The sequence below is a fragment of the Globicephala melas genome, chromosome 19, assembly GCF_963455315.2.
Source record: "Globicephala melas chromosome 19, mGloMel1.2, whole genome shotgun sequence".
Lineage (NCBI taxonomy): Eukaryota > Metazoa > Chordata > Mammalia > Artiodactyla > Delphinidae > Globicephala > Globicephala melas.
In genome coordinates, this window is record NC_083332.1 from 26,764,740 (window position 1) to 26,791,822 (window position 27,083).

Below are 27,083 nucleotides of genomic sequence, written 5' to 3' on the forward strand. Positions count from 1 at the left end.
AAGAGACTAACTCTTTCAGAGATTTTCCTGACTGAAAAATCACAGTTCTTAATGTCCTATGTCTATAAAATTAGCTGTTTACCATTAGCTCAGGCAGAAGATTCTAAAGTTGCAGTCTTTAGAACTGGTGAATCTCACCCTGCTCCATTCCCAAAGTTAGAGAATCATGAATAAAACGCAGACAGAAGATACTGGTTGATTCTTTCCTTGGGCTAAGATTCTACTTTCACATTTTTTGTGTATTTCTCTGCTAGAACCCAAGACCTATAGAAAAATGAAAGGGTGCAGCATACTTTATGTTTTAACTTTGTGTCAATATGCATCATTGAGTGCTACGTACAGTACTTAAAAAAAAAAATCAATATATGTTGCTCCAGGCAATTGCGAATTTTAGAGACATTAATGTAGCTGCACATGAAGCTGATTATTGTTTAAGCTGTTTGTAAATATCATATGTCCATGATGGGTTTGAAATCTTGCATATAAGTAGATCAAATGCTACATTATTAGATATTAGAGTTTTTATATAGGTTTTGAAAATTAAGTTGTATTATTTCAAGAGGAAATTGTCTATTTGAATCCCATAGTTTGAGATGGTCTCTTTATAATTTAGGACAAATGGATCTTTCTATTGAATATTTTGTAACCTAAAAAAAAAAAAATTTTACCAATTTGATCTTTTTAAAATTAACGGAATTTACTACTTACTTTAAAAACGGTTTAGAAAACAAATTCCCAATGGATAAAATAGCTAAATGGGAAACTTTATTTTTTTAACATTATAAAAAACTTAGAAGAAAATTGCAGTAACTATATGTATAACGTTGGGGTTATCAAAAACCATTTTATTTATTATTTTTAAATAAATTTATATATTTATTTGTGGCTGCTTTGGGTCTTTTTTGCTGCGCGTGGACTTTCTCTAGTTGCGGTGAGCAGGGGCCACTCTTCATTGTGGTGCGTGGGCTTCTCATTGCGATGGCTTCTCTTGTTGTGGGCCCCAGACTGCACAGGCTTCAGTAGTTGTGGCATGTGGGCTCAGTAGTTGTGGCTCGTGGGCTCTAGAGCGCAGGCTCAGGAGTTGTGGCACACAGGGTTAGTTGCTCCGCGGCATGTGGGATCTTTCTGGACCAAGCCCCTATCAAAAACCTTCTTATGTGGCATTTATGTTCGTAAAATTGCTATGGCCAGTATGCTAGTCTAAAGCCAAGTTATTTGAAATCTCTTTATGTTTAGGGGAAGTAAGGTAAAGATCTACACATTCAGATGTTAAGTACTCAAGAATGTGGCCCCTCTGGGGACTTCCTTGGTGGCGCAGTGGTTGAGAGTCCGCCTGCCGACGCAGGGGACAGGGGTTTGTGCCCCTGTCCGGGAAGATCCCACATATCGCGGAGTGGCTGGGCCCGTGAGCCATGGCTGCTGAGCCTGCGCGTCCGAAGCCTGTGCTCCACAACGGGAGAGGCCACAACAGTGAGAGGCCCGCGTACTGCAAAAAAAAATAATAGTAATAATTCAATACTACTTCTTTTCGTGACATTACTGAATGCAGAGTTGGGAAGATATGTATTGTAACATGCTATTACATAGTATTTCCAATGTACAGATATATAGGTATAAATAAACTCAAAAGTATATATAATAGTAGAATGTAGTAAAATAGGAAGTGATGAGGCTTGATTATTTATTACCATTGTTTTTAATAATTAGTTGTAATTTAATTTGCAGTTATGGCTGTGTTTCACAACCAGTCCCAAAATTCCTGACAATTTCACAGTTGACTCTCTCCAGCCAGTTCTAACTGATTCTAGCACACTCCTGGTTATATCTGTGTATATCTGTGTTTTGCAGTATTGTTTGTGATGGTAAAAATAGGGAGCAAATTATATACCCACTGATGGGGGGCTAGTGGAATAAGTTGTAGTATAGCAAAAGAAAGAGCCATCACTTTTAGTGATTTCCCTGTGTGTTGTTAAATGAGAGGAGCTAAATGCAAGCACAGGTCTGTCATGATCCCATTTTTATAAAACGAGCAAGGGCAGACTCTTCTCTCATTCTTGCCTATATGTTTGATTATATAAACATGGAAAATGTGTGGTTATGAGTACAGAAGAGGGCAAGAGGATGAGGTAAGGAAAAAAAGGACTTACGTCCATGAGAAAAACAATATGTATGTTATGATCCTATATGTGGTAAATTTTATGTGTTTATGTGATATATACACACTAAAAAAAATACACATTAAAAAGTGTACGCATTAAAAAATATATACACAGTAAAACATGCCTGAAAAGAATGCACCAAAATGTTAATGTACCAAATGTACCAAAACGTACCAAAATGTTAATGATACCTTTTTTAGGGTGATAGAATGTTATCTTTTTTTTTTAATCTGGAAAGAAATTAATTGAGGGAGAGAATTAAAATCCTATGGTCCTTTCTACGGATTTAAATTTATAATAAAATTATCCTGTGAAAGGGCATACTAGGGTCAGTGTGTCAATAAAATTTACCCTTTAGTGATATAATTTCTTCACCTAAACCTTCATGTGTATCACTTCAAAAAAAATCTTAGTATATAGTATCTTGTTTCATGAGACATGTGTATAAGTTTTAGAACTGTATTAGGAACTTCCCTGATGACGCAGAGGTTAAGAATCTGCCTGCCAATGCAGGGGACACGGGTTCGAGCTCTGGTCTGGGAAGGTCCCACATGCCACGGAACAACGAAGCCCCTGTGCCACAACTACTGAGCCTGCGCTCTATAGAGCACGCGAGCCACAACTATTGAGCCCGTTTGCCACAACTACTGAAGCCCACGTGCCTAGAGCCTGTGCTTTGCAACAAAAGAAGCCACCACAAAGAGAAGTGCGCGCTGCAACAAAGAGGAGTCCCCGCTCGCCACAACTAGAGAAAGCCCGCGCACATCAACAAAGACCAAATGCAGCCAAAAATAAAATAAATTAAAAATAAATTTAAAAAAATAACTATATTAAGTATGTGTGCATATATGTATATATATTTATGACTTAACATCTTCCTGGAGTTGAGTTGTTACCTTCATATTTAGATGGCAATTCATTATTTGAAATTGCTAGTAAGTTTAGAGATTGCAATGCAGGAGTTCCCTGTTCTCTGAGCCCCACAGGGGGATTAAATTTTCCTGTCCTTTGTCTTTTAAGGAACTCACCACTCTACCTTGTTATTCATATATATATATATATATATATATATATATATATATATAAAAATATAATCTTATTCAAAACCTTACCTTTCTTCCTAATCTGTAGGCCTTGGTAGCCTGCTAGATGTATGGTCCAGAGTCTTATGCATTAACTGAATGAATAAATAATGATATTTATCTTAGTCCACCACCATGCATGGAAAAATGGTAAAGCTACTTTAGGGATCATCAAAGTCTTGATTAATAATATTTTTGTATGTATTAAAGAGCTTTGAATCATGTACAGTAAGATGCCCAAATAATACACTTCTGATGTTTTGGTTTGCTGATCAGTTTCCCGCCTTGAATTTCCTCATGGGTCATCTATTTCATGCTTTTAACAGTTACTATTTAACTATCAGTGCTGTTTTGTGATTTCTTAAGAGCCTCTCCATAACACTCAGAAACCTTCTGGGTTTATAGTGCAAAATTCAGAAAGCTTATACCTTTGTTAAGTTTATCTCTTTCTATAATACTGTTTATGTCTCACAGAGCAGCTCATTCTTTAGTCTTTGTTAGTAAATAGCACTTTCTTCCTTCATGATAAAGCTGTAATATTTCTCTTCAAGTAACAACTTCTGCTTCATCTTCTTTGTCACTGTTATCTGTTTGATGTAATGTGTTCTGAAATGAAGACGTAGACTGTATTTTTCTAATACAAAGTGAATTGTCAGGTAAGAAATCAGGTTGACATGTTTAAACTCATTTTACAAACTTGATAACGGATAAGTTTTATTTTACTTTGTGGTGTTTAGATATAGGCAAAATTCAAATGAGAAAAACATGGAAAGGAGAAATTTATATTTTAAAAATTCATTTCATTTTGAATTCTAAACATTATTAGAGTTTTCTGTTATTTTGCATCTTTGTCTTTGGGAACTTGTACTCCATTGTTGATTTCTTTCTCCTCCACGTTTGTATTGGTATTGATGCTTTTCAGATGTTTAATTCTTGTTTAAAATGTTTCCATTATTGCTTTTCCTTTCTAAGTAATTTAATTTTATGCAGTTACTTTAGAAGCAATATAGTGGTGATCACTGAAGTGTTGACATTTATCTAGCCAAGCTGTTCTTAATTTACCTTGGGCTTTCTTTGAAGATATAGGAAGGTGTAAGAAAACATAGATTCTCAGTGAATTAGCTGATTTTACTTTTACACTTTTCTGCTTTGTTTTGAACATCTTTTAGCTCTTGCTGAATGGGTATTTATTTTCTTGAAAAGTCTGGTTTCCCATTTATTTATTGTTGCTTCTAAGAAACTCCATGGGTGATTTTATTGAAAAACTTTAGATGACAGAATCATTTTAGTCTTTTGGGGGAGGTAAGGGGTACCTTAAATGTAATAGTACTTTTAAAGGAAGTATTTTTTTCACTCTAAGAACCCTGATACAGTGTCATTAAAATAATCTTTCAAAATAAATTCACCTACTATTATAATGCAAGTAGATTTCAGTTTTGCATATTCTATTTCAATCTTTATCCATATGCACATGTATTATTTATCTAATTGTAATGAAAATGTATATGCAACATTTGGTGATTTTATTTTTCTCATATAAAGCAAAATCTTAGCTCTACGAATAGCGCTCTAAATAAAAACAAATCATTTCACCACAGAATAAATAAAAACAAGTCTAAATAAAATATAAGTAAAAGCAAATCATTCCACAATCATTCCACCCCAGCAAACATGTCCCCTTTAGTCTTTGTATATCCATATGCACAATTTAAAACGTGATGATTTGTACCTGATTTTATTTTATTAATTATGGCTGAATTTCACCGAGAGTGTATAGACCCCCCAGAGCTTATCACCTAACATGCAAGCATTCCTTCCCAGCTGACAGGCTGCCCATATACTGCCAATATACTTAAACCTACCCAGAGCTAATTGAATGCAGAGAGGCAGAAGGCATGTGTGGACCCTTGCCTCCTTTGCAGTCCTGATGCTTTCCTCTCTGTGTTGGTAGTCCTCTCCATACTTCACTATGGGGGCCATTCTCATTGGTGTCATTGTGAAGACTTTTTTAGAAAAATCTCTTCACTCAGAGCAAGTCAATTCATATTCCCTGTTTTCATCCATAAGTCATCTCTCTTTCTAACAGAAGATAATGGGACTATTGCCTGAATGTGTAGATCTTTACCTTACTTCCCCTAAACATTAAGAGATTTCAAATAACTTGGCTTTAAACTAGCATACTGGCCATAGCAATTTTACGAACATAAATGCTTTAATTTTCTTTAAAAACTGATTCTTAATGCCTTCCAACACGACCCCCCGCCCTGGTAAGTTATAGGTTCACTCTTGTGCTATGTTGTTAGACTATATGACGTGGCTTACCTGAGTCCCAGGGTGGATTAATTGTGACTTTGAGATGTTTATAATTTCTGAGTGCTTTTAACAAGAATGAGAGTCAGTACTTATTCTGATGGCTGAAGGGCCAGATGTCTTCCTTTCAGTCAGCAGTTGAGAAAGTGCACTAGTCAAGTGAACAATTTTCTGTATCCATTTTGTGGCAGATTATCATGATTAACGTGAATTTTGTAGCTTTTGAGCAGTGTATTCTGCTAACACCTTGCTGTAGTTTCCATGGCTGAAAAGTAGAAATGGTTTCTGCTTATAGTCTAGATAATAAGGCAAGTATTATCTACCTAGGAGAAAGTGGAGGCTTCAGGCTTTCAGTATGAAAACTATCTGAATATTCATGAAGTGGATGACTTTGGAACATGTACAGTATCTTTTTCCTTGAGGTTTCGGCGGTATGATTGTTTGACAGAAAACTGCCTGATAATGCATGAGGATAAGGAATACAGTTTGGATTTCAGGGCATGTAAGTAGATATATTGATATTTCTCAGAAGGAACTGAAATTATTGAGCTACTGGACTACCACAGGAGTATTAGTGATATTTGAGATGTTAGAACCAGTATACACGAGTTAGTTGGCTTGACTGCTGGGAGTGAGGAGGGGGATAGCTCATAACATTTAGAAATACTACAAGTGCTTTCTTCTTTTTCCTTTTCCCACCCCAAATTTGACAAGTAGTGAAATGTGATAGTTCACTATAAAAATGAAAATTAGATTGCTAAGTAGAGCTTCTTCATTTGTTTAGAAGTTTCTTTGTTTATCTGGATGAAAATGATTGAATTCGATGGGTTTTCATTTTTCTTTCAGGCTCAGTATATGAACCTCTTAAAAGCATTAATCTTCCGAGACCTGATAATGAAACTCTGTGGGATAAATTGGATCACTATTACAGAATTGGTAAGCAAAACCTGAGGAAAACATGTCCTTAGGTAGCTATGCCTTAGTTATATTATATATATATTATATGGATGATGTTCTCTCATTTGGATGTTGGGGTAGTTTCAGTGCTTAGACAGCTACATATTCCAATTGCATATGATATGGGGACTATGGAAGGAATCTGACAAGTCATATCTGTCCCCTGAATCATTTTGAAACTGTCACCAGTGTCCTCTGTGTCCTTTTAGCCTTCCTAAATATTACCAGATTTGAGAACTAGAGGCTGTCTCTTGAATAATTCTTACACAAAGATTTTTTTTTTTTGCTTATTTACCTATACATGGTTCCTATGTAGTCCTGAACCTTTTATATCCATTTCTAATTCATTGAGATTCAAAAGGTAATCTCAGGTTACTGTTACTGATATCAGGTCCCTGTTTTTTTAGTTGCTGTTTTGTTTTTGTCAGGATCAACCTGACAAATTTTGTTACTTAATGTGAGCAAGCAACTTTGAGATATGTATGTATTTAGGGGGCTCCTCTTTGTTCATCAGACCGTAAGTTGGAAATGCCTATTAATTTTTTTTGTCAGTTTGCTTCTTGTGCCATTTATGTGGCCTAGTATGTCAAATATAAAATTGGATTTATTTATCTCACTAAGGAGAAGGATTTTTTTGTGTCAGCATCGTGTAAAACCTTATTTCAACTTATTTTGGTCAAGATTCTGGTATATATTCTTATGTTGCCTACTTATTATTTTTGTAGCCATAACTAGCTAAAGAGATTAAACTGCCTTTTAAAAGAAATGTCAGATTTTTACTTTGGACTATGAGGACCGGTTTTTTACTCTGTGAAAAATAATAAATACCCTGGTATTCTGAAAGAAATGATAATGTCAGTTTAGTCTGAAAAAAGAAAAAGAAATTTAAGTCTTTAATCTCTGTGATGGACCAGAGTACTTTAGACCTTTGAAAGACTGTCCTAAAGTAGTTGACATATGCCAATCTAGATTAGAGTAACTTAATTTATTTGGGGGAAAAACATTACTCATCCATTTATAGTTAGACAGGAATAAAATAGCTTTTAGGAAATGTAATTTTAGTGTGTTTATTTTTCTATTTTAGGACTGTTTTATATAAGGTAGTAGAGTTTGCTTTCTGTATCTGCAGATGCAGAACCTGCAGATAAGGAGGGCCTACTGTATTAGCCATTTTTGATAAGGGACTTGAGTGTCTGAGGATTTTCGCATGCATGGTGGGTCCTGGAACCATCCCTGTGAATACTGACGGACAACTGGAAAACGCTGATTTCAGACTTCTTTGACTTAAGTTGAATGTTCACAAAATAATTATTTGCTTGCTGTTTTCATGTCATATAAAGATGGGATTCAGTTTTAAAATGTTAAACATATCACTAATATAGTATGTAAAATGAATACATTGCTCTTCAGGTACGAATTAGTCATCAGTGAAAAACAGGATTCTGGCCTGTTTAGGGTTGAGTTAGCTTTGGATTTAGCAAATGTATACAACTCTTTGTTGTATATTTGCTTTATTTTTCCCTATTGAACTTATTTTTGAAAATATACTTAGTTTTTTGGTTAATCTTTTTTTTTTCTGTATCTGATGTTGCCTTATTAACACTTACTGACATAAAGAAGGATGTGCTAAAGGCTTTTTAAATGCCAGTTAGCTGAGTTCTTTCCTCAAAAGTGGAAAGACCCCTTCATGCAGGGTGGATCCCTACTTAGGCTGCAGTTACTTACCTGGAGTTGTTTCTACATCTTCAAAAGTTTTATACTACAGCTAAGTTTAGAAACAACAAAATTGTAGGATGAGGAAACCAAGGAAGTTTAAGACCTTCAGCTCAAGGGAAATGGATGGCTTTACAATTCGTTCTTTTTCTTGTTTTCAATTTCAGTCAAGTCAACATTGCTGCTGTATCAAAGTCCAACCACAGGTCTCTTTCCCACAAAAACATGTGGTAATGATCAGAAGGCCAAGATCCATGACAGTCTATACTGCGCTGCTGGGGCCTGGGCTTTGGCTCTTGCATACAGGTAAGCTGGTGTGTCTTTTACTAGTAACTCCAAGTCTAGGTAATAGGGTTTTGTAGCCCCAAGACAAATTGGGCAGCTGGCTCTGCTGCTGAGTCACTGTGTTACCTGCAACTGCTCACATCTCCTTTTAGGATTCTAAACCTTTCAGTTTTCCTAAGGATTTACATGAGACAAGTTCTAACATTTTATGAGTTTGTGACCAAAATTTCTCATCTCTAGGTTTGTAAATCATCATTAGTCTTTGACAGAATGAATTGCCCATTCTCGTTGAGTTGATTGGTTTCAATCACAGAGGAAATTGATGATGATTGAATTTTACAGATGATAAAACTAGGGCCTAGAGTAGTTTAACAGATTTGTTCAAAATTGCACAACTAGTTAATGACAGAGCCAGGGCCAGGACTCTTCTCCTTCCCTCTCCCAGTTTAGTGTTTTTCTTACTATACTTCTTTGGGGTATCACTTAATAATCTGGTTGTCAGTCAAATAATTATTTCATAAAGTAAAAGAAAAATAAATCTTTTCACAATACAAAAGTTCTCCTTACTTCATTTATTTCATTATATATGGAAAGCATCTGTTGTGGGTCCTGACACATAGTCAATAGTGATACACTTTAACCGTTACAAAAATGAGGTTTCTGAATATTAATTTTCTGAAGGTGATACATGCATGTACTTCTTTTTGTTTTGTTTTGTTTTGTTTTTTAACATCTTTATTGGGGTATAATTGCTTTACAATGGTGTGTTAGTTTCTGCTTTATAACAAAGTGAATCAGTTATACATATACATATGTTCCCATATCTCTTCCCTCTTGCGTCTCCCTCCTCCCACCCTCCCTATCCCACCCCTCCAGGCTGTCACAAAGCACCGAGCCAATATCCCTGTGCCATGCGGCTGCTTCCCACTAGCTATCTATCTTACTACGTTTGTTAGTGTGTATATGTCCATGACTCTCTCTCGCCCCGTCACTGTTCACCCTTCCCCCTCCCCATAACCTCAAGTCCGTTCTCTAGGAGGTCTGCGTCTTTATTCCTGCCTTACCCCTAGGTTCTTCATGACATTTTTTTTTCTTAAATTCCATATATATGTGTTAGCATACGGTATTTGTCTTTTTCTTTCTGACTTACTTCACTCTGTATGACAGACTCTAGGTCTATCCACCTCATTACAAATAGCTCAATTTCGTTTCTTTTCATGGCTGAGTAATATTCCATTGTATATATGTGCCACATCTTCTTTATCCATTCATCCGATGTTGGGCACTTAGGTTGTTTCCATCTCGGGGCTATTGTAAATAGAGCTTTTGGGAGGTCTGAGGTCTTCTGCCAGCGTTCAGTAGGTGTTCTGTAGGAGTTGTTCCACGTGTAGATGTATTTCTGGTGTATCTGTGGGGAGGAAGGTGATCTCCGCGTCTTACTCTTCCGCCATCTTCCTGCTCTCTCCACATGCATGTACTTCTGATTTGAAAACTGTATCTTTCACATGAACATGATTTCTCTGTCTTAAATCATTGATGTGTTGCACTTGTAAAGAAAATCAAATAGTGAGATAATATAAAGGCAGTCACCTTCAGCACTTGTTTGCTAATGTCACTACCAGCGTTTTTTACCATATTCTATGTAAGCACAATGTAGCTTCATTAAATGTCTAGCAACTACTAGTCTTAGGACCAGTAGCACCTTAATCAAGTAGTCAAGCCAGTAATGGGACAGACTGACTTTAGGTGCCTCCTGATGTGGCACATTACCCATATTGACTTCTTACCAAAATGTGTAAATGGCTCTATCTGTAAATAAACAATCAGACAAAGCCAGATTGTGACTACTTGTAGGACAACTTGCCTGAGCTCTTAAAAAATGTAATAATCATAGAAGATTAGAAAATAGGTGTGAAGATGGCTAGATTATGAGAACTACATGCAATGCGTGAACCTTGATTGAATCACGCATTAAAAAAAGTGTAAAGTATATTTGGGGGATAGTTGGATTCTATTTGATATACACTATATATTAGACATTATAGTATCAATTCATTGGGTATGATAATGATATTATGGTTATGTAGGAGAATGTCCTTGTTTTTAGGAGATACTTCTGAAATATGTGTGGGTAATGATATTCAAATACTGCAGAAAATAAATTAGAGAATGCAAGCTAATTTTAGCAACTGGTGAATCCAGGTGAAGAGTAATTGTAGCATTCTTTTAGCTTTTCTATAGATTTGAAATTTTTGTAAATAAAATGTTGGGGGAAAATTGCTTAAAAAAAAACAAGAGTACCGGCCTTTTCCCAGGAGGCTTCAAACATCTGATAGAGAATTTAAAATCTTTTCTTTGCTGGGGACACTATCTATGTACTAACTCCCTGGATAGTTTATCTTCTTACATAGTTAAAGTAGCAGATTTTTTGTTTTACTAGCAAGCAAAATGTGTTCTATTTGGATAAATGCAAGGGTACTTACCACAAAATTACTATGAAGCCCTTTTTACTTTCACAATATTATGTTGTGATAGTTTGTTTAGAGAATCCCCATGTTGTAAAATTAGTAGAATTTTGTTTCCAGTTCTACTTTTAAATGCTAATGAAATCATATAGATTATATTAGGTAGAATTCCTCAAAAATTAAGCTATCAGTATTTTCTCTTCATGAATTTATATCAATCTCTTATTGGTAATGAATGCATAATATAAAGTTATTAATTTTTGAAAATGGAAGTAATTTGAGTTTTCTAATTGTATTAGTTTTCAATAAGTCTTGTCAAAAATCTCTTGAAACCTCACTTCTGTTTGAATTTGTGTGTGTGTGCATGTGTACTGAGGACTTGAAAGGATTATTTTATGCACATTTATATTTCATATACATTAGGAGTATAATTTGATGTTATTTAATTAAATAATTGGATAAAGTCAAGAGACAATGAAGTAACTTATTTGCAAAAATACACGTTGAAATAGTTTTCCTTAAAGGTAATATTACAGTTTCACTTTGTAATTTTGTTTTATTTTAGAGGAGAGAAGAAATACTAACTAAAATGTTTGACTTTTTAAAATGTCATTTACATATAAAGTTGTAGTCCTGAATATGTCATTGTTTAAAATTATATTATACTATATCTATATTATACTATGTATAATTATATTACATTACATTATATTACATTATAATTATATGTGAATATAATTATAATTAATATAAATAAAATTTTATATAATTATAACCATTATAATTATTTTATTTTATAAATAATTATATTGATTTACATGGTTTAGGTTAAAACTGTTCCTGAACCTAGTCAATTATACAAAATCTGTTAAAAGAAAGTTGAACCTAAACTTTATGCCATACTAAAAAGTATCATGTAGGGTTTTTGCATTTTTTGTTCTTTCTAATATAACTTCTAGAAAAAAACATGACTTTAAATTAGGGTTTAAATATGGAATTTAGTTTACTTTTTATATTTGAGAAGAGTAAGTAATTTTTTTAAAAAGAGTATTGACTTGAAGAAGTACTTTCAGACTGTTTAAATATGCATATATTAGAAATACAAAAACTCAAGGCAGACAGGATACCTTGTAGTACTGTCTAAGGGAGAGAGAGGATGCCTTCATGCAAGAAGTTAGCCAGTTCCCTCCCTTGTCAGATTTATTGCTATTTTAGGAACTGAATATAACAGGTGACCCTAGCTTAGTGCTAGTAAACAGTCAAGTCACGTGACCAAACAGTATTCTTATTTTTTTTTCCTTGAAGTTTGGCTGTGTGGAAATAATGCACCAATGATAGGATTCAAGTGTTTAGTTTCTTCACTAGTTATATATTTATAAGTATGGAATTCTGGTTCAGATATAAACTCAAGACTTCATATTGTAGAAATACCTGATCAACATCTCCACATAGCTTGTGATCAATATATTGACTAAAGTTAAATATAAAGTTATTTATCTGTTTTTTAAAATTAAAAGTATTATTGAGATCATATTAAAACTTGAATGTGCATCCACAGAGCTGGCTAAAGAGAGTAGAATATTGCCAGTTCCTCGTAGAAAATAGAGGAATTATTTTGGATCACTAGGTTCATTTTAACTCTTAGGAAAGGCAATAGATATATACTAATTGCCTAAATGTTTTTACTCAAATGCAACTGTTCTTTTATTTTCTAAGTCAGAAGAGAAATATTCTTCTGGTTACCACTATTATTTGCAGAATAAAGGAGAAGCTTGAAAGCTTCATTGAAATAGGATTCCTTATTGCGGCTAAATTATTCTGGAATATTTTAGTCGTGGTTTAATGAATGTGGAAATTAGGGGCAGATAATTATTTTAAAGGCAGTTTTAGAAAAACTTGACTTTTTTTTTCCCCTGAATTATTTCTTTGTTTTATGGTGAGGTGGGAATTATATATAGAACATTTCTTTGAGCTCATTATACTCCAGATGTGCTGTTTCCTTCATTTATCAGTGCCCCATCCACTGTTATCCGTGCCATAATTTGCTTCTATTAACACTTGGCTCTGACATCAGGGTGAAAATAGATCACAGAGCAGAATCATACTAGTTTTACTTTATCGCCTGCATATGAAAGGGGGAATGATGTTCTAATGACAAATAACTTACTCTTTACTGACATTCACTGTACCATGTTAAAATGATCATCCTTCTTTCCATTACTGGTATGTGAGATCTGTAATTGAAAGAGGAGGTAATTATAGAATACTTTTAAATAAGGAGACAGGTGATGTTTTTTATCAGATGAGGATGATGGCCAGATATTTTAGTTAAGATTTAGTAAAACAATGAATAAACTACTTCTATTATTTTCATTGGTGGGTAACTCTCATTCCTCTTTTTTGAAGGCCACTGATCAATAATAAAGGAACTTAAAGACAGAAGGAACTTAAAGACAGAAGGACATCTCAACCTAGTTTAATAGTTAGGTGTTAGCTGTTTTTTTTTCTTTTTAAAAACAAGAGATGTAAACTATGGTCAATTGATTTTAAACTAAGACCTAAGGATATAAAACTTTATGCCCAAATGCATCATGTATCATACTGGATGCATGTTTTAGCTGAAGGCATTCCTGACTGAAGTGCCCGGCTGGCATTATTAAACACATGGCAGAACAAAGAAGACATGTGTCTACCTTAATCTACACTTCATTGAATCCAAGTGGCCATTGCATAACCTAAAGGGATTGATATTTAAAATTGCCTCTACTTTGTAACAATGAATTTAAAAAATCTTTTGGTGGATTTTTCCAATATAGAAATATCCTTTAAAGTTTCAGCCAAGTCAGTGTTGAAAATATTATATACTATTTTTAAAGCAATTGGCTTACTTCCTTAAAAGAAGGAGAAATTTGTGCAAGTTTCATCATGGGACATTTTTTTTTTCCCAGCATTTCTACATCTGCTGGGAAATTGCAGTTTCACTGTTACAGAATTTGTAGATGTCGCCAGAACATAGGATTAACTAGCTAGATAGTTAAATACTTAATTATCAAAAGCTGTGCTTCCTTTTCAAATGCATTTTCAATTTGCCTCATGAGTTATCTCTCTCACCCAGGCGCATTGATGATGACAAGGGAAGGACCCATGAACTGGAGCACTCGGCTATAAAATGCATGAGAGGAATTCTCTACTGCTATATGCGTCAGGCCGATAAGGTAAAAACACTATAGTGTGGGCTGAAATTCTCACATCATTCTGAGGCATTAATTTAACCAATATAGCAATAGCATCTTCTGAAGAAGAATGTACTTTCAAAAGGTAAAGCCACGTCCTAGGGCAGTCTAGATAGGTTAAAACAGCTCTGCCTTCCCAGCCCAGGGTTTTGAAATACTGAAATTGAAGAAATACCTTAAGCGAGATTGATTGAGAACTGTTATCTGGGCTTGAATTTGTTTGTATTTTGCATCTGGTGTTTGCTTGATAAATACTCAGTTTCTCAGGAACCTCACGATATCCATAATTCTAACCAATATTGTATTACTTAAGAAAATCCTTATCAAAATTCCTTTTGGACATGTGAGTACTCTGGCTTAAGTGAACTTTAGTTTAAGGCTATAACAACTTCATTCATTTACATGTAAAGAGGGCAGGAATTATAGGCTTAGAAAACAGCAAACTTTACAGGGTTATTTTGGAAATTAAAGAAATAATATGCATAATAAAACTTTTTAAACTGTAAAGCTCTATACAAATATAATGTGATATTCCCCCTACTTACATACACCTCTGTGTTTCCAGGTCCTAATATAGTAAGCATCCATATATTGAATATTTACATCAGTGCGTCATGGTTTCCCAAGACCACTCTCAGGTTTGATGATTCATTAGCAAAGATGCACTTCAGTAATTAATGCAGGCAATTTTGATCACTTAATGTTTTGTATATCTCTATCATATGAATACTATATTGTTTTTGTGATAGCACATTTTTTTAAGCCCTGTATCTGAAGTCAAAATGAAAAAAAAAAAAACAACTTATATTCTGTCACCAGAAAATGGCAACCAAACAATGTTAGTTTGCAGAGAAAGTAAATTTATTCACAGCTGATAATAAGAGATATATGAAAAACCTGTAATCTGTCTACTGAGATTTAACTTTGCAAATCATTATTATAAAGGTTTTTCAATGTTTGAAATAAAGTATTATGTCATATTGACATATTTGAATTAAACTTGTATGTCATATAGATTGAAGTAAGTGTGATTTATTTTTTCTTATGTGAGAAGTTTACTGTTTATTTCACATTTATCATTTCATGAATGCTTTATGTCTATGAATTCAACTTTTCTCCCAAGGAAACATTGTGAGAGCCATGAATTTCGTATGTTTGCTAACCAGGCTGACGGACTTAAATTATAATTGTTTATCAAAAGGAAGAAAATGATGTAATATAAATTTTTTTCTTTGTGGCTTGTTTAACCAATTGTTAATGTCCTTTTCTAAATATTATTCAACTTTCCTAACCAGTATTCACAATTATGTTTTCTTTTGAATACACTTGAATGTGACTTAAGCTGTCTTGAATTCCTTAAATTACAAAGGATTATCATTTTTTGCCTTATGTAGGTATGATGGTAGACCATTAAAATAAGTGTGAGTTGTAAGAAGGTGTAGGTCACATTAGGATTAGGTATTTCTGCGTACTACAAAATGTAGGGTTTTATAAATTTTAAAACATTTTCATTGTTATAATCTTTCTTGAGTCCCATAACCTTTAGAGTAGGCATGGAGGATATTACTGTAATCCACATACGACTCAGTTGGAATGAACCATGCACCCAGCTCAGTGTGTCCCACCATACCTTCACCTCTTATTGGTGCTCACCATTTCCTTAATGACTCCATAGCAGTAGAGACTGTTACCATATTTTTATTTTTTAATTGCATTTTATTTATTTATTTTTGAATTTTTTTTTTTATGCAGCAGGTTCTTACTGGTTGTCTATTTTATACATATTAGTGTATATATGTCAATCTCAATCTCCCAATTCATCCCACCACCCCCACCCCCAGTTACCATATTTTTAAATATGAAATTATATCTTTTGGCCTTCACTTAAAACTGAAGTAAAACATATTTGTAGTGTTCAAGTGCTCTTTAACCTTAAGGCTCATCTTCTGAAGTAAAATCATGACTTCGAAAGTTTAAGGCTCTCCACTTTTGTTGCTTCTCATTGTAAAGCATGCTTCCTGACATATTTTCTAATAATACTACCTAAAGGAGATATTTTAACTTATTATGAATTTGAGTGAATAGAGTTTTCCTTGATTTGAAGAATGTAGAGCAATCTGATTTCTATTATTGGCTTGCTGCTTGTATTAATTTCTACTTATTAACATTAGGACGTTTTTTACCTTTAAATGTTCATATACCTATTTTTATTAACACTTCTTAAGGAGAAGCATTCAGATTTCAAAATTGATTTAGTCTGCAGTTAGTAGTTCAGCAGGCAGGGATTTGCTTTACAATAGGCTATGAATGTTGCTGTCTCTATCTCCTTCAAAAATTTATTTAAAATGCTACCAAGTAGTTTCTAATTCATGAGAAATCATTAAACTTTTATAAAGTTTATTTTTCCAGGATTCCCTTATGAGATGATTTTTCCCACCTAAGTGCATATTTTAAGTCTATAAATTAAGAATGGATGACAGCATACTCAGTACCTTTTCCTGAATGATAAACTACTTATTCACAATGATTAAAGTTTTCAGGAAAAGTCTAAATAAAATACAAGAATAAAAAACATTATTCTAGATTTTTTTAATCTAGAAAATTTTACTTTGATTATTCTTTATTTTTACTTGCCAAATGCCAGATATCATACAATACTAATTGATGTCCTCTTGATTTTGACTGCTTTCAAGAGTACTTTTTGTCTATATTTTACATACAGTATGCCCCATTAATTGTCAAAGCTTATAGAGTTTAGGTCTTTTATTTTTTCTGAAATTTTAAATTATTTGTCTTTAACAGCTTTAAGACTCAAAGCATAATTATATAATTCCCCACTTGAGCATCTTTAATCATTTAGTAATTGCTTTTCCCCTGACACAGTGATTGAATGAATATAAATTCTCATGCTGGGTACTTGTGTGTCTTGAAGACAAATGACAAACACTGCCTTGTCAACTGCAGCAATCACTTTATTAAACTAAGAAAACCTTATCCATCTAGATCCTTATCAAGTGGGCAAAATGTATTTTGTTTTAATTTAACCACATTTTTGTCTATGAGCCCAGAATAATGTTCAACACTTTGAGATAATAGTCATGGTACTGTGAAAGTAGTGACCACATTGATTTCTATTTGTGTAGTCTAAGACAGGAGTCCCCAGCCCCTGGCCCGTGGATGGGTACCGGTCTGCAGCCTGTTAGGAACTGGGCGGTACAGTAGGAGGTGAGCAGCGGGCGAGCGATTGAAGCTTCATCTGCCGCTCCCCATCAGTCTCATTACCACCTGAACCATCAACCCCCACACCCCCACCAGTGGATCAGTGGAAAAATTGTCTTCCATGAAACCGGTCCCTGGTTGGGGACCGCTGGTCTAAGACTATTGCCAGCAGTTTCAGATACTGAGAAGGGGTAGCCTTCTCACCTTCTCTGAGTTAACACTGGATAGCTTGGTCACTACATAGATAGAGGGTGTACATCCCTACCTTTACCCTCACTCTCTCATTTCTGATTATCTTTTGATAGGTCCTGACTTTCATTTTGTTGATTTCAACCATAGGGAGAGCTTATTTGTTTGTGCAGGGCTCTTGGGGGTGCAAAGGTGTGTTAGCTCTCTAGCACAGTACTGTCAAATAAATTTTCTGTGATGATCTAAATGTTCTCTGTTACTGTGTTGAACAGTTACAGAAGTCACTAGTCATATGTGGCTGTTGAATACTTGATATGGGGCCAGTGTAACTGAAGGACTGAATTTCTAAATTTTATATAATTGTAATTTAATTTAATTAGTCACATGTAGCTAGTGGCTACCATATTGGATAGTGTGACTTCTAGAAGCTTGTAAGATAGTGGGAGATACAGACAACTAATGAAAATAAAAGACTGGAGAAACAATTGAGTGATAAGCACCCTGATGTAGGAGTCCAAAGGAAGGAATTTTAGTTGGGGTTCAGAAGGGACTTTATAAAAGAAGGTTTTGTGGGGGTTTTTTTGAGATAAGACTTTAAGGATGGAGAAGAAATTTGAAGGTAGAGAAGAGAATATGGTTCTATGTGGTTCCTTAGCCAAGTGAAACAAGACAAGATCATGAACACCCAGATACCATCAAATAGAGAAGAAAGTCATTGCCTTACATAGAGCTATGTGTTATTCTATTCATTCTCTGTTCCTATTCATCTCATACTTCCAGGAACTAGTACTTGGCATACTTGGCATATAACTGGTCAGTAAATGTTTGCCGAATTGAATTAATATCTGTTTGTTCTTGGAGTTTGTCTTTTTGTCATTTAGTAATTACTTAGTATTCTAAAATGGTTAAATTTTTCGTTTAGTTAATAAGTAAAGGTATGGCCTATATTTGCTTGGAATTGGTGCCTTAGAAATGAGAGTATGTGTGGCAAAAGAAATGAAAACACGTTGACAAGAGCATGGGTTACAATTTGTGATCCTTGGAGAAAGAAAAAGCATTTGAAGTTTTGAACACTTACTGAATTAGAATGTCGCCTGAAGCACTCTTTCATTGAGTGTCATGTAAGCATTTCCAAATAGCAGTACAGTGGGATACAATCCCTGAAATCCTGTCCAACAGAGTAAACCGTTATTTGACTCTAAAATAAGATGCAAAACATTACAAAAGCCAATGCTACTATATTAACAAGCTCCCTATTACACTTGAGTTGCTATGTTTGTGAAATATCAATTAAGTATTTAACAATCGTGTTAACTGTTAAATTACTAGTTATGAGTTGTCTGTGTTTTGTTTCTTTAGAAAAAGTAATAACATTTCTGCTTTTTTCTATCCTCTGTCTATAAGCTGTTGCTTTCCCCATTAAAAAATGTCTTGAAAAATAATTTATAATCTCTGATCTTGGATAAAAATGTGAATTAGTAGCATTATTCAAATTTTATATTTGATTCTAGGTCCAGCAGTTTAAGCAGGATCCACGCTCGACAACATGCCTTCACTCTGTTTTCAACGTACATACAGGAGATGAGATTCTCTCCTATGAGGAATATGGTCATCTTCAGGTAAAAAGAGAAGATTACAATTTTTCTTCTCCATTTATACTCTACATCATAGAAGATTTGAGGCTATTTACAATTTTTAAAAAGTAGATTTCATAAATTGTTCAAAACAGTAGTAGAAAATCAACCACGAAATGAAGAAATCCCACCAGGACTGAATTAGGTATTGTGATTGAACATTAAATTTGACTGTGTTATTGGTCCAAAAGCAAAAAGGGCAGGTGGATAGATTATAATATTATTACTATCTAGAAGAAGGAATCCTACAGCTCTTTCAGTGACAAAAGCTTGTTCTTATTACCAAATTTAGAGGAATTTCAATATTTAGGAACTAGGGAATAAAAGACAATTAGCAGTAATATAACAGCAAATCAGAAGTTTTTGTTACATGACAGTTCATTTTTAATATATCAACCTTCAATAACGTTAAAAACATACCACTAAAATGTAATTCCAAAGGCATTTCTGGAGTCTATAAATTTTATCTTACATACTATATTAAATTTTGTATATAAATGTTATATGCTAAGAATACAGCATAAGACTGTTTTGTTTTCACTTTTTCTCTCACATCTGTGTACTCCTTTTAGCAGGACATCCTATTGCCTTGTTTCTAGGATACAAATATTATATATGCTGTTTATCTTTAATGGATTTTCTTCCTGTTCATCATTTGGTTCTGTAGTCTTTAGGATAGAATACTTATTATTCATATATTCCTTACTAAAATAAGAGTGTCTCCTTTGTATAGTTCCTCTCTCTCTAGAGATCTGAAATGTCTTACTTAAGTATGACTCCTCCAAACACAGAAAGTTGTGTCCCCATTTCTAGGCAGCAGAAACTCTTACACTTATTTGTAACCTGTTCCTTGGAGTTTTAGTGTTACATGAATATGTAGCTGCTCAACCTTCTCCTTGTAATTATCACCTAATTAGGTTTTCTGTACCTTTTGCTTTGACAAATATGTTTACTATTGACATAGGGTTTTCAGAAGATAGTGGCTCACTTATTTTTGTAGCTCAGAATTTAAGCTCAGTGCCTGGCACACGGTAGCTTTCAAATAAATGCTGGTCAACCTGTTATTTGGTAGTCCCTGTACAATTTACCACTTACTGTTATTTTCTCACAGAAGCCTCCTGAAATTCAGAGCAGTGAGCTCTTTGAGGTGTTTTTGTAAGTGGCTGTCAATAGTAATGAAATTTCTTTGAGGTCATTTCTGACAGGCCAGTGTCAGTGCTCTAAGAAAATATTTGGGTGACCTTGGCAATGGGATGAAACTCTTCCCTACTGTGATCTGAGAAAAGTCCCTCAAGAGTTGATGTTGACCTAAAATACCTAAACACTGGAATGCTCTGTCTTTTTATGCGGCCCACTTGGACCTTGACAAGACCCCCGACACACACTGGACTTTGAGTGCTGGGAAATCAGGAGATGTTCACAATAGTCCTGGTTCCTGAGAGAGCTACCCCCACTGGTAGGCCCTGGCAGCACAGGGCTGCTTTGTCCAAGCCATCTAGGGCACAAATAATTTTCTGCCCCAACTTTCTGTCAATTATTCAAAAAGGACTGGAGGAGAGTCAAGGAAGGCACAAGGTACCAAGGCTGTTATTGGGTAATAATCTTTTGGGTTAGAATTATATGGGGAGAAAATTACATCTTGCCTTCTCTTTGTTTTTAACTCAAGTTAGCAGTTTCTTGGCTAAATGAAAAATTTTCACTGCTTCCCATTTATTTATTTGTTTGTTTATTACATAACAGCTTTATTGAGATATAATTCACATAATATACAGTTCGCCTATGTAAAGTATATAACTCAGTGGTTTTTAACATATTCACAAAGTTGTGCAGCCAACATCACAGTCAGTTTCAGAACATCTTCATCACCCTATAAAGATATCCTGTACCTATTAGTAGTCACTCCCCATCTCCTTCAAAGACCCCAGCCCTAAGCAATTACCAGTCTACTTTCTGTCTCTGTGAATAAGCCTATTCTGTACATTTCATATAAATGGAATCATACAACATACGGTCTTATGTGACTGATTTCTTTCATTTAGTGTAATGTTTTCAAGGTTTGTCCATGTTGTAGTATTTATCTTTCACTGCTTGTTTTCTCTAAAAAATTTACACATCCTATTCAGAATTCTATGAGAATCTTTATTTTTGGTTAAAGTGGACATTATTGTCTTTTTCTTTGTTTTGTTTAGATCATATAATGTTTATCTTTAATAAACTAATAAACTAAGAGAAAAAACTCATTTGTTCATAAATAGATTTTAAATTATTGATTACTGTGTTCCAGCAGTTGCTTACATAAGTTCTGTATTCTCTGAATACAAGATGCACTGCCTATTGTTTATGGTGTACTGGCATAGTCCTAATGTCTTAATTGCCAGACAGTTTTTTCATTTACATACATTTGAGTTGGATTGACGTTACATAGCCTGTGGGGCAAAACTGTTTCAAAGTAAAAGTACTCAGATCTAGAGTTTAAAAATAAATCTTAGAAAGCAAATGTTGTAAAAATAGTCCCTAATCAGCTGTTAATAACCATCACAATGAATTTGAGGATTTTAGAGTTTTACATACAAAGCTGAGCTTTTATTATTATGAACTAAATCCATAGCTCCTTTATTTTTCATAGGAAAGGGAATAGTTTTTATATGCCATTACTAGAGCAAAAGACTTGTAATTTTAGCTTTTACATTTAATTTCATAACATAGTATTTTTGTTGTTTCCTTTAACCTATTATAATGTTTGTTTTCAGATAAATGCAGTGTCACTCTATCTCCTTTACCTTGTGGAAATGATTTCCTCAGGACTCCAGATTATCTATAACACTGATGAGGTATGATTTCCCCAAATTCTCTAGTAGTAAATTTCATCTCTGAGAATATCTTTCTTCTTTTTCAAACTTATTTTTAGTTGTATAAAATGGATTACTAAATTCATATAGCCAGATACTAGATTTTGGATACTCAGGCAAAAAGTCTTTATATTTTCAATGCAAAGCACTTTAAAAATGAACAAAATATGTAACAGGTTATAAAACTTTACTCCTCTGAAGGCTATATTTCAAGTGATCTGAGATAAAAACTTGTAACTTTCAGAAATTTTAGTAACAATGAAAATAAAATAGCATTTGCAGATTTTCTTAGAATTATTATGTCTTCTTTCATATCATTGCTTTTTGTAACCCATCCTTTTAAAAGTAAAAAAATACGTTTATTATATTTTGTTATTTTTATTTGTCCAACCTCAGTAGAGTTCTTGATGCTTTCCAAAAGATAAGCACCATTTTCTTATTGTTATTAGGAAATTTGAAAATAATGTATATGACAAAGTTGAGAAACATTTCTTTCATAGGCAATAATGCTTGAACAAACACACAGACAGACCCACGTGCTGACACATTTTGAAATATGGCCACAGTTGAAGCAAAAAGCTTTCATTATTGAGATGGTATATACAATGAGAATTCCATCAAAAAGCAGGTATATTATACACTTATTATTTTTCTCCTGTGATCCATGCAGGGAGAACAATTGTATCATATACTAAACACCAAAGTCATCACTGAACTGCACTGAGGGTGCTGTGAAATTGGTACATGTAGTCCTGCGCTCTAGTAGTTCATAATCTTATACATTCATCCAGTTGTGCCTTTTTAATACACATAAGTAAAACCTATTTAGAAGTGTAGCTAAATAATAAAGAAACAATAATGATAAGAAATTAGGACTTTCCTGCTGGCTCAGTGGTTAAGAATCCGCCTGCCAATGCAGGGGACCCGGGTTCAATCCCTGGTCCGGGAAGATCCCACATGCCGTGGAGCAACTGAACCCGCGCGCCACAACTACTGAGCCTGCGCTCTGGAGCCTGTGAGCCGCAACTACAGAAGCACGCACACCTAGAGCCTGTGCTCCGCAACAAGAGAAGCCACTGCAATGAGAAGCCCACACACCGCAACAAAAAGTAGCCCCTTCTCGCCACAAGCAGAGAGAGCCTGTGCGCAGCAATGAAGACCCAACGCAGCCAAAAATAAATAAATAAATTTATTAAAAAAAAAGAAGAAACCTTTGGGACCAAATAAGTTTTAGATATCAAATTTTTTTGTGTGTTTTGAAAAGGTGATAAGATACCTTATTTATGTTATAACCCCAGCAGGGTTTAGGGCAAAACCACATACATAGCCCCTTAATATTTTTACATTGACATATGCATATTCACATAAAGTGCGATAAATAAGGCAGATAATCTGAGGTCAGTTATGGGTTTTGCTGACAAATGAGTTAAGAAAAAACGAGTTTCAGAGTTTGTGGGATTTTCATATTGTAAATAAGAGATGGTAGACCTGAATACTAATTAGAGGTGGAGGGGAAAAACACATTAAACAAAGAAAAATTAAGAACTGTGGTCTAGTGCAGTTTGAGTTAGGAGAAAGAAGTCAGAGTTTTCACCAAGTAGGGGAGATTTGAACTGCGACTAAAGGAAGGTTCATAGAAAAGTGTTTCAGTTGAAATGAGCAAGACCAAGCCCAATTGGAATCTACACTTCCTGTCAGACTGTGGAGTACATATAGGCATGCAGGCTTAGGGTGGGAAGATGATGGAGGGTTTGAATGTTAGACATGAGAATTGTGATACTGTGTCAAGATTCACAGAACCTTTCTGACAACAAAAATTGTGTGAAAAATAGCAGACCTTGGTGTCAGAATGATATGAGGGATAAAGAAGACACAGTAGCCACAGATGTGTTTCTAGATCTAGAGCATAGTAAACCAGTGGCCTTACGGTGAAAAACAGAATTCAGAAGTACTTACAAATGGTGGAAGAATTTAGAACATGGTGTTTAATGGAAAATCCAAATGGATATATTTCATAATTGGATATAAAACAAAGGTATGGGTTATAAGTATTCAAGGGCTAGAATACCAGAATTGGAGAATTATAAATATGCATTGCAAACATAGAATGTTAATTAATTTTTTTTTAGTCAGATTGTTTTCTTTTGTTGAGTTTTAAGTGTTCTTTGTATATTTTGGATAACAGTGCTTTATCAGATGTGTCTTTTGTAAACATTTTCTCCCAATCTGTGGCTTGTTTTCTGAATCTCTTGACATTATTTTTCACAGAGCGCAAGTTTTTAATTGTATTGAAGTCCAGATTATCAATTATTTCTTTCATAAATTGTTTCCTTGACGTTTTATCTAAAAAGGCATCACTATACCCAAGGTCATCTAGATTTTCTCCTGTGTTGTCTTCTAGGAGTTATAGTTTTGCTTTTACATTTAGGTCAATGATCCATTTTGAGTTTATTTTTGTAAAGGATATAAGTTCTGTTTCTGTATTCATTTTTTTGTTTTAATGAGGATGTCCATTTTTTCCAGCACCATTTGTTGAAGAGACTGTCTTTTTTCCATTGTTTTACCTTTGCTCCTTTGTTAAAGATCAGTTGACTATACTTATGGGGTTCTATTTCTGGGCTCTCTTTTCTGTTCCTTTGATCTGTTTGTTTATTTTTTTGCCAGTGCCACACTGTGTTGAATACCATAGCTTTATAGTAAATCTTGAAATTGGGTAGTGTGATATCTCCGACTTAGTTCTTCTTCAAAATTGGGTTGACTATTCTGGATCTTTTGCCTCTCTGTAAAAACTTTAGAATCAGTTTGTCAATATCCATAAAATAACTTGCTGGTACTTTGGTTGGGATTGTATTGAATATATAGATCAATTTGGGAAGAACTGATAGCTTTACAACATTGAGTCTTCCTATTCACGAACATGAAATACCTCTCCATTTATTTAGTCCTTCTTTGATGACATTAATCAGTTTTGTAGTTTTCCTCATATAGATCTTATATATATTTCCTTAGATTTATACCTGTTTCATTTTTGAGGATGTTAATTTTAGATTCCACTTGCTCATTGTTGATATATAGGAATGTAATTGACTTTTATATATTAAACTTGTATCCTGCAACTTGTTATATTTGGTTATTAGTTCCAGGGGTTTTTTGTTGATTGTTTTGGACTTTCTGCATAGATGATCATGTCATCTGCCACCAAAGACAGTTTCATGTTTTCCTTCCCAATCTGAATACCTTTTATTTCCTTTCCTTGCCCCATTAAATTAGCAAGGACTTCCAGTATGATCTTGAAAAGGAGTGGCCAGAAGGAACATGCTTGCCTTGTACCTGATCTTAGTGAGGAAGCATTGAGTTTCTCACCATTAAATATGATTTTAGTTGTATATATTTTGTAGATAGTCCATTTCAAGTTGAGAAAGTTCCCCTCTATTCCTAGTGTACCAAGAATTTTTGATCATGAATCAGTATTGGATTTTGTCAAATACTTTTCTTCATCTGTTGAAATGATCATGTGATTTTTCTTTATTAGTCTTTTGTTGTGATGTATTATAGTAATAGATTTTCTAATGTTGAATCAGCTTGGCATGCCTGAGATAAATTCTACTTGGTGTGGTGTAATTCTTTTTTATACTTTTTTGGATTCAGTTTGCAAATATATATTTTTATAAATTTATTTATTTTTGGCTGCACTGGGTCTTTGTTGCTGCGTGCGGGCTTTCTCTAGTTGTGGTGAGCGGGGGCTACTCTTTGTTGCGGTGCATGGGCTTCTCCTTGCAGTGGCTTCTTTTGTTGTGGAGCCTGGGCTCAGTAGTTAGGGCACACGGGCTCAGTAGTTGTGGCTTGCGGGCTCTAGAGCGCAGGCTCAGTAGTTGTGGCACACAGGCTTAGTTGCTCTGCGGCATGTGGGATCTTCCCAGACCAGGGCTTGAACCCATGTCCCCTGCATTGGCAGGTGGATTCTCAACCATGGCACCACCAAGGAAGCACAATTTGCAAATATTTTTTTGAGGATTTTTGCATCTATGTTCATGAGAGTTATTGGTCTGTAGTTTTCTTAAAATGTCTTTGTCTGGTTTGGGTGTTAAGGTATTGCTGGCCTCCCAGAATGGGTTAGGAAGTATTCCCTCTGCTTTTATCCTTTGAAGGAGATTGTAGAGAATTGATAAAATTTCTTCCTTAAATGTTTGGTATAATTCACCAGTGAACCCATCTAGAACTGATGCTTTCTGTTTTGGAAGGTCATAATTATTGATTCAATTTCTTTAGTAGATACAGGTCTATTCAGATTATCTGTTTCTTTTTTTTTTGTTGGTTTTGTTTTATTGTGGCTCTCAAGGAATTGGTCTGTTTCATCTGGGTTATCAAATTTATGAACATAGAGTTACTCTTCGTATTCCTTTACTTACTCTTAATTGCCATGGGAAATGTAGTGATGTCCCCTCTTTTGTTTATGTTAATAGTAATTTGTGTCCTCTCTCTTTTTTCCTTAGTTAGCATAGCTAGAAGCTTATTTATTTAATTTTCAAAGAACCAGCTTTTGGTTTCATTGATTTTTTTCTCTTAATTTCCTTGGTTTTCAATTTCATTGGTTTCTGTACTAATTCTTATTATTTCTTTACTTATTCTTCCTTCGGATTTAATTTGCTCTTTTTCTAGTTTTCTAAAGTAGAAACTTAGAATATTGATTTTAGATCTCGTGTTTTTTAATATATGCATTCAATGCTATAAATTGAATTAAAATTTTGAAAAGCTGTTTCATTTCATTTTTTTTTTGACCCATATAGTATTAGTATTATGTTATATAATCTTCATGTTTGGGGATTTTCCAGTTGTCTTTCTGTTATTGATTTCTAGTTTAATCATTTGTGGACTGAGAGCATTGTATGATTTATACCTTTTTACATTTGTTAAGGTGTGGTTTTGACCCAGAATGTGGTCTGTATTTGTAAGTGTTCCATGTAAGCTTGAGAAGAACATATATTCTG

The 27,083-nt window shown here is 34.3% G+C and overlaps 1 protein-coding gene across 5 annotated transcripts in view; it reads left to right on the top strand.

Moving 5' to 3' along the window:
* Positions 1-27,083, top strand: part of PHKB (phosphorylase kinase regulatory subunit beta) — a 197,822-nt gene that overhangs the window by 17,569 nt on the left and 153,170 nt on the right. For 4 of the 5 annotated variants that reach the window (XM_030833057.3, XM_060289761.1, XM_030833056.3 and 1 more), the window contains 5 exons: positions 6,398-6,487; positions 8,389-8,527; positions 14,087-14,186; positions 19,124-19,231; positions 21,997-22,077. In XM_030833057.3, the coding sequence (XP_030688917.2) occupies positions 6,398-6,487; positions 8,389-8,527; positions 14,087-14,186; positions 19,124-19,231; positions 21,997-22,077 (518 nt within the window). Of the gene's footprint in view, positions 1-5,973; positions 6,054-6,397; positions 6,488-8,388; positions 8,528-14,086; positions 14,187-19,123; positions 19,232-21,996; positions 22,078-27,083 lie in introns of all 5 variants that reach the window. The other variant, XM_060289762.1, reaches the window with a different exon arrangement.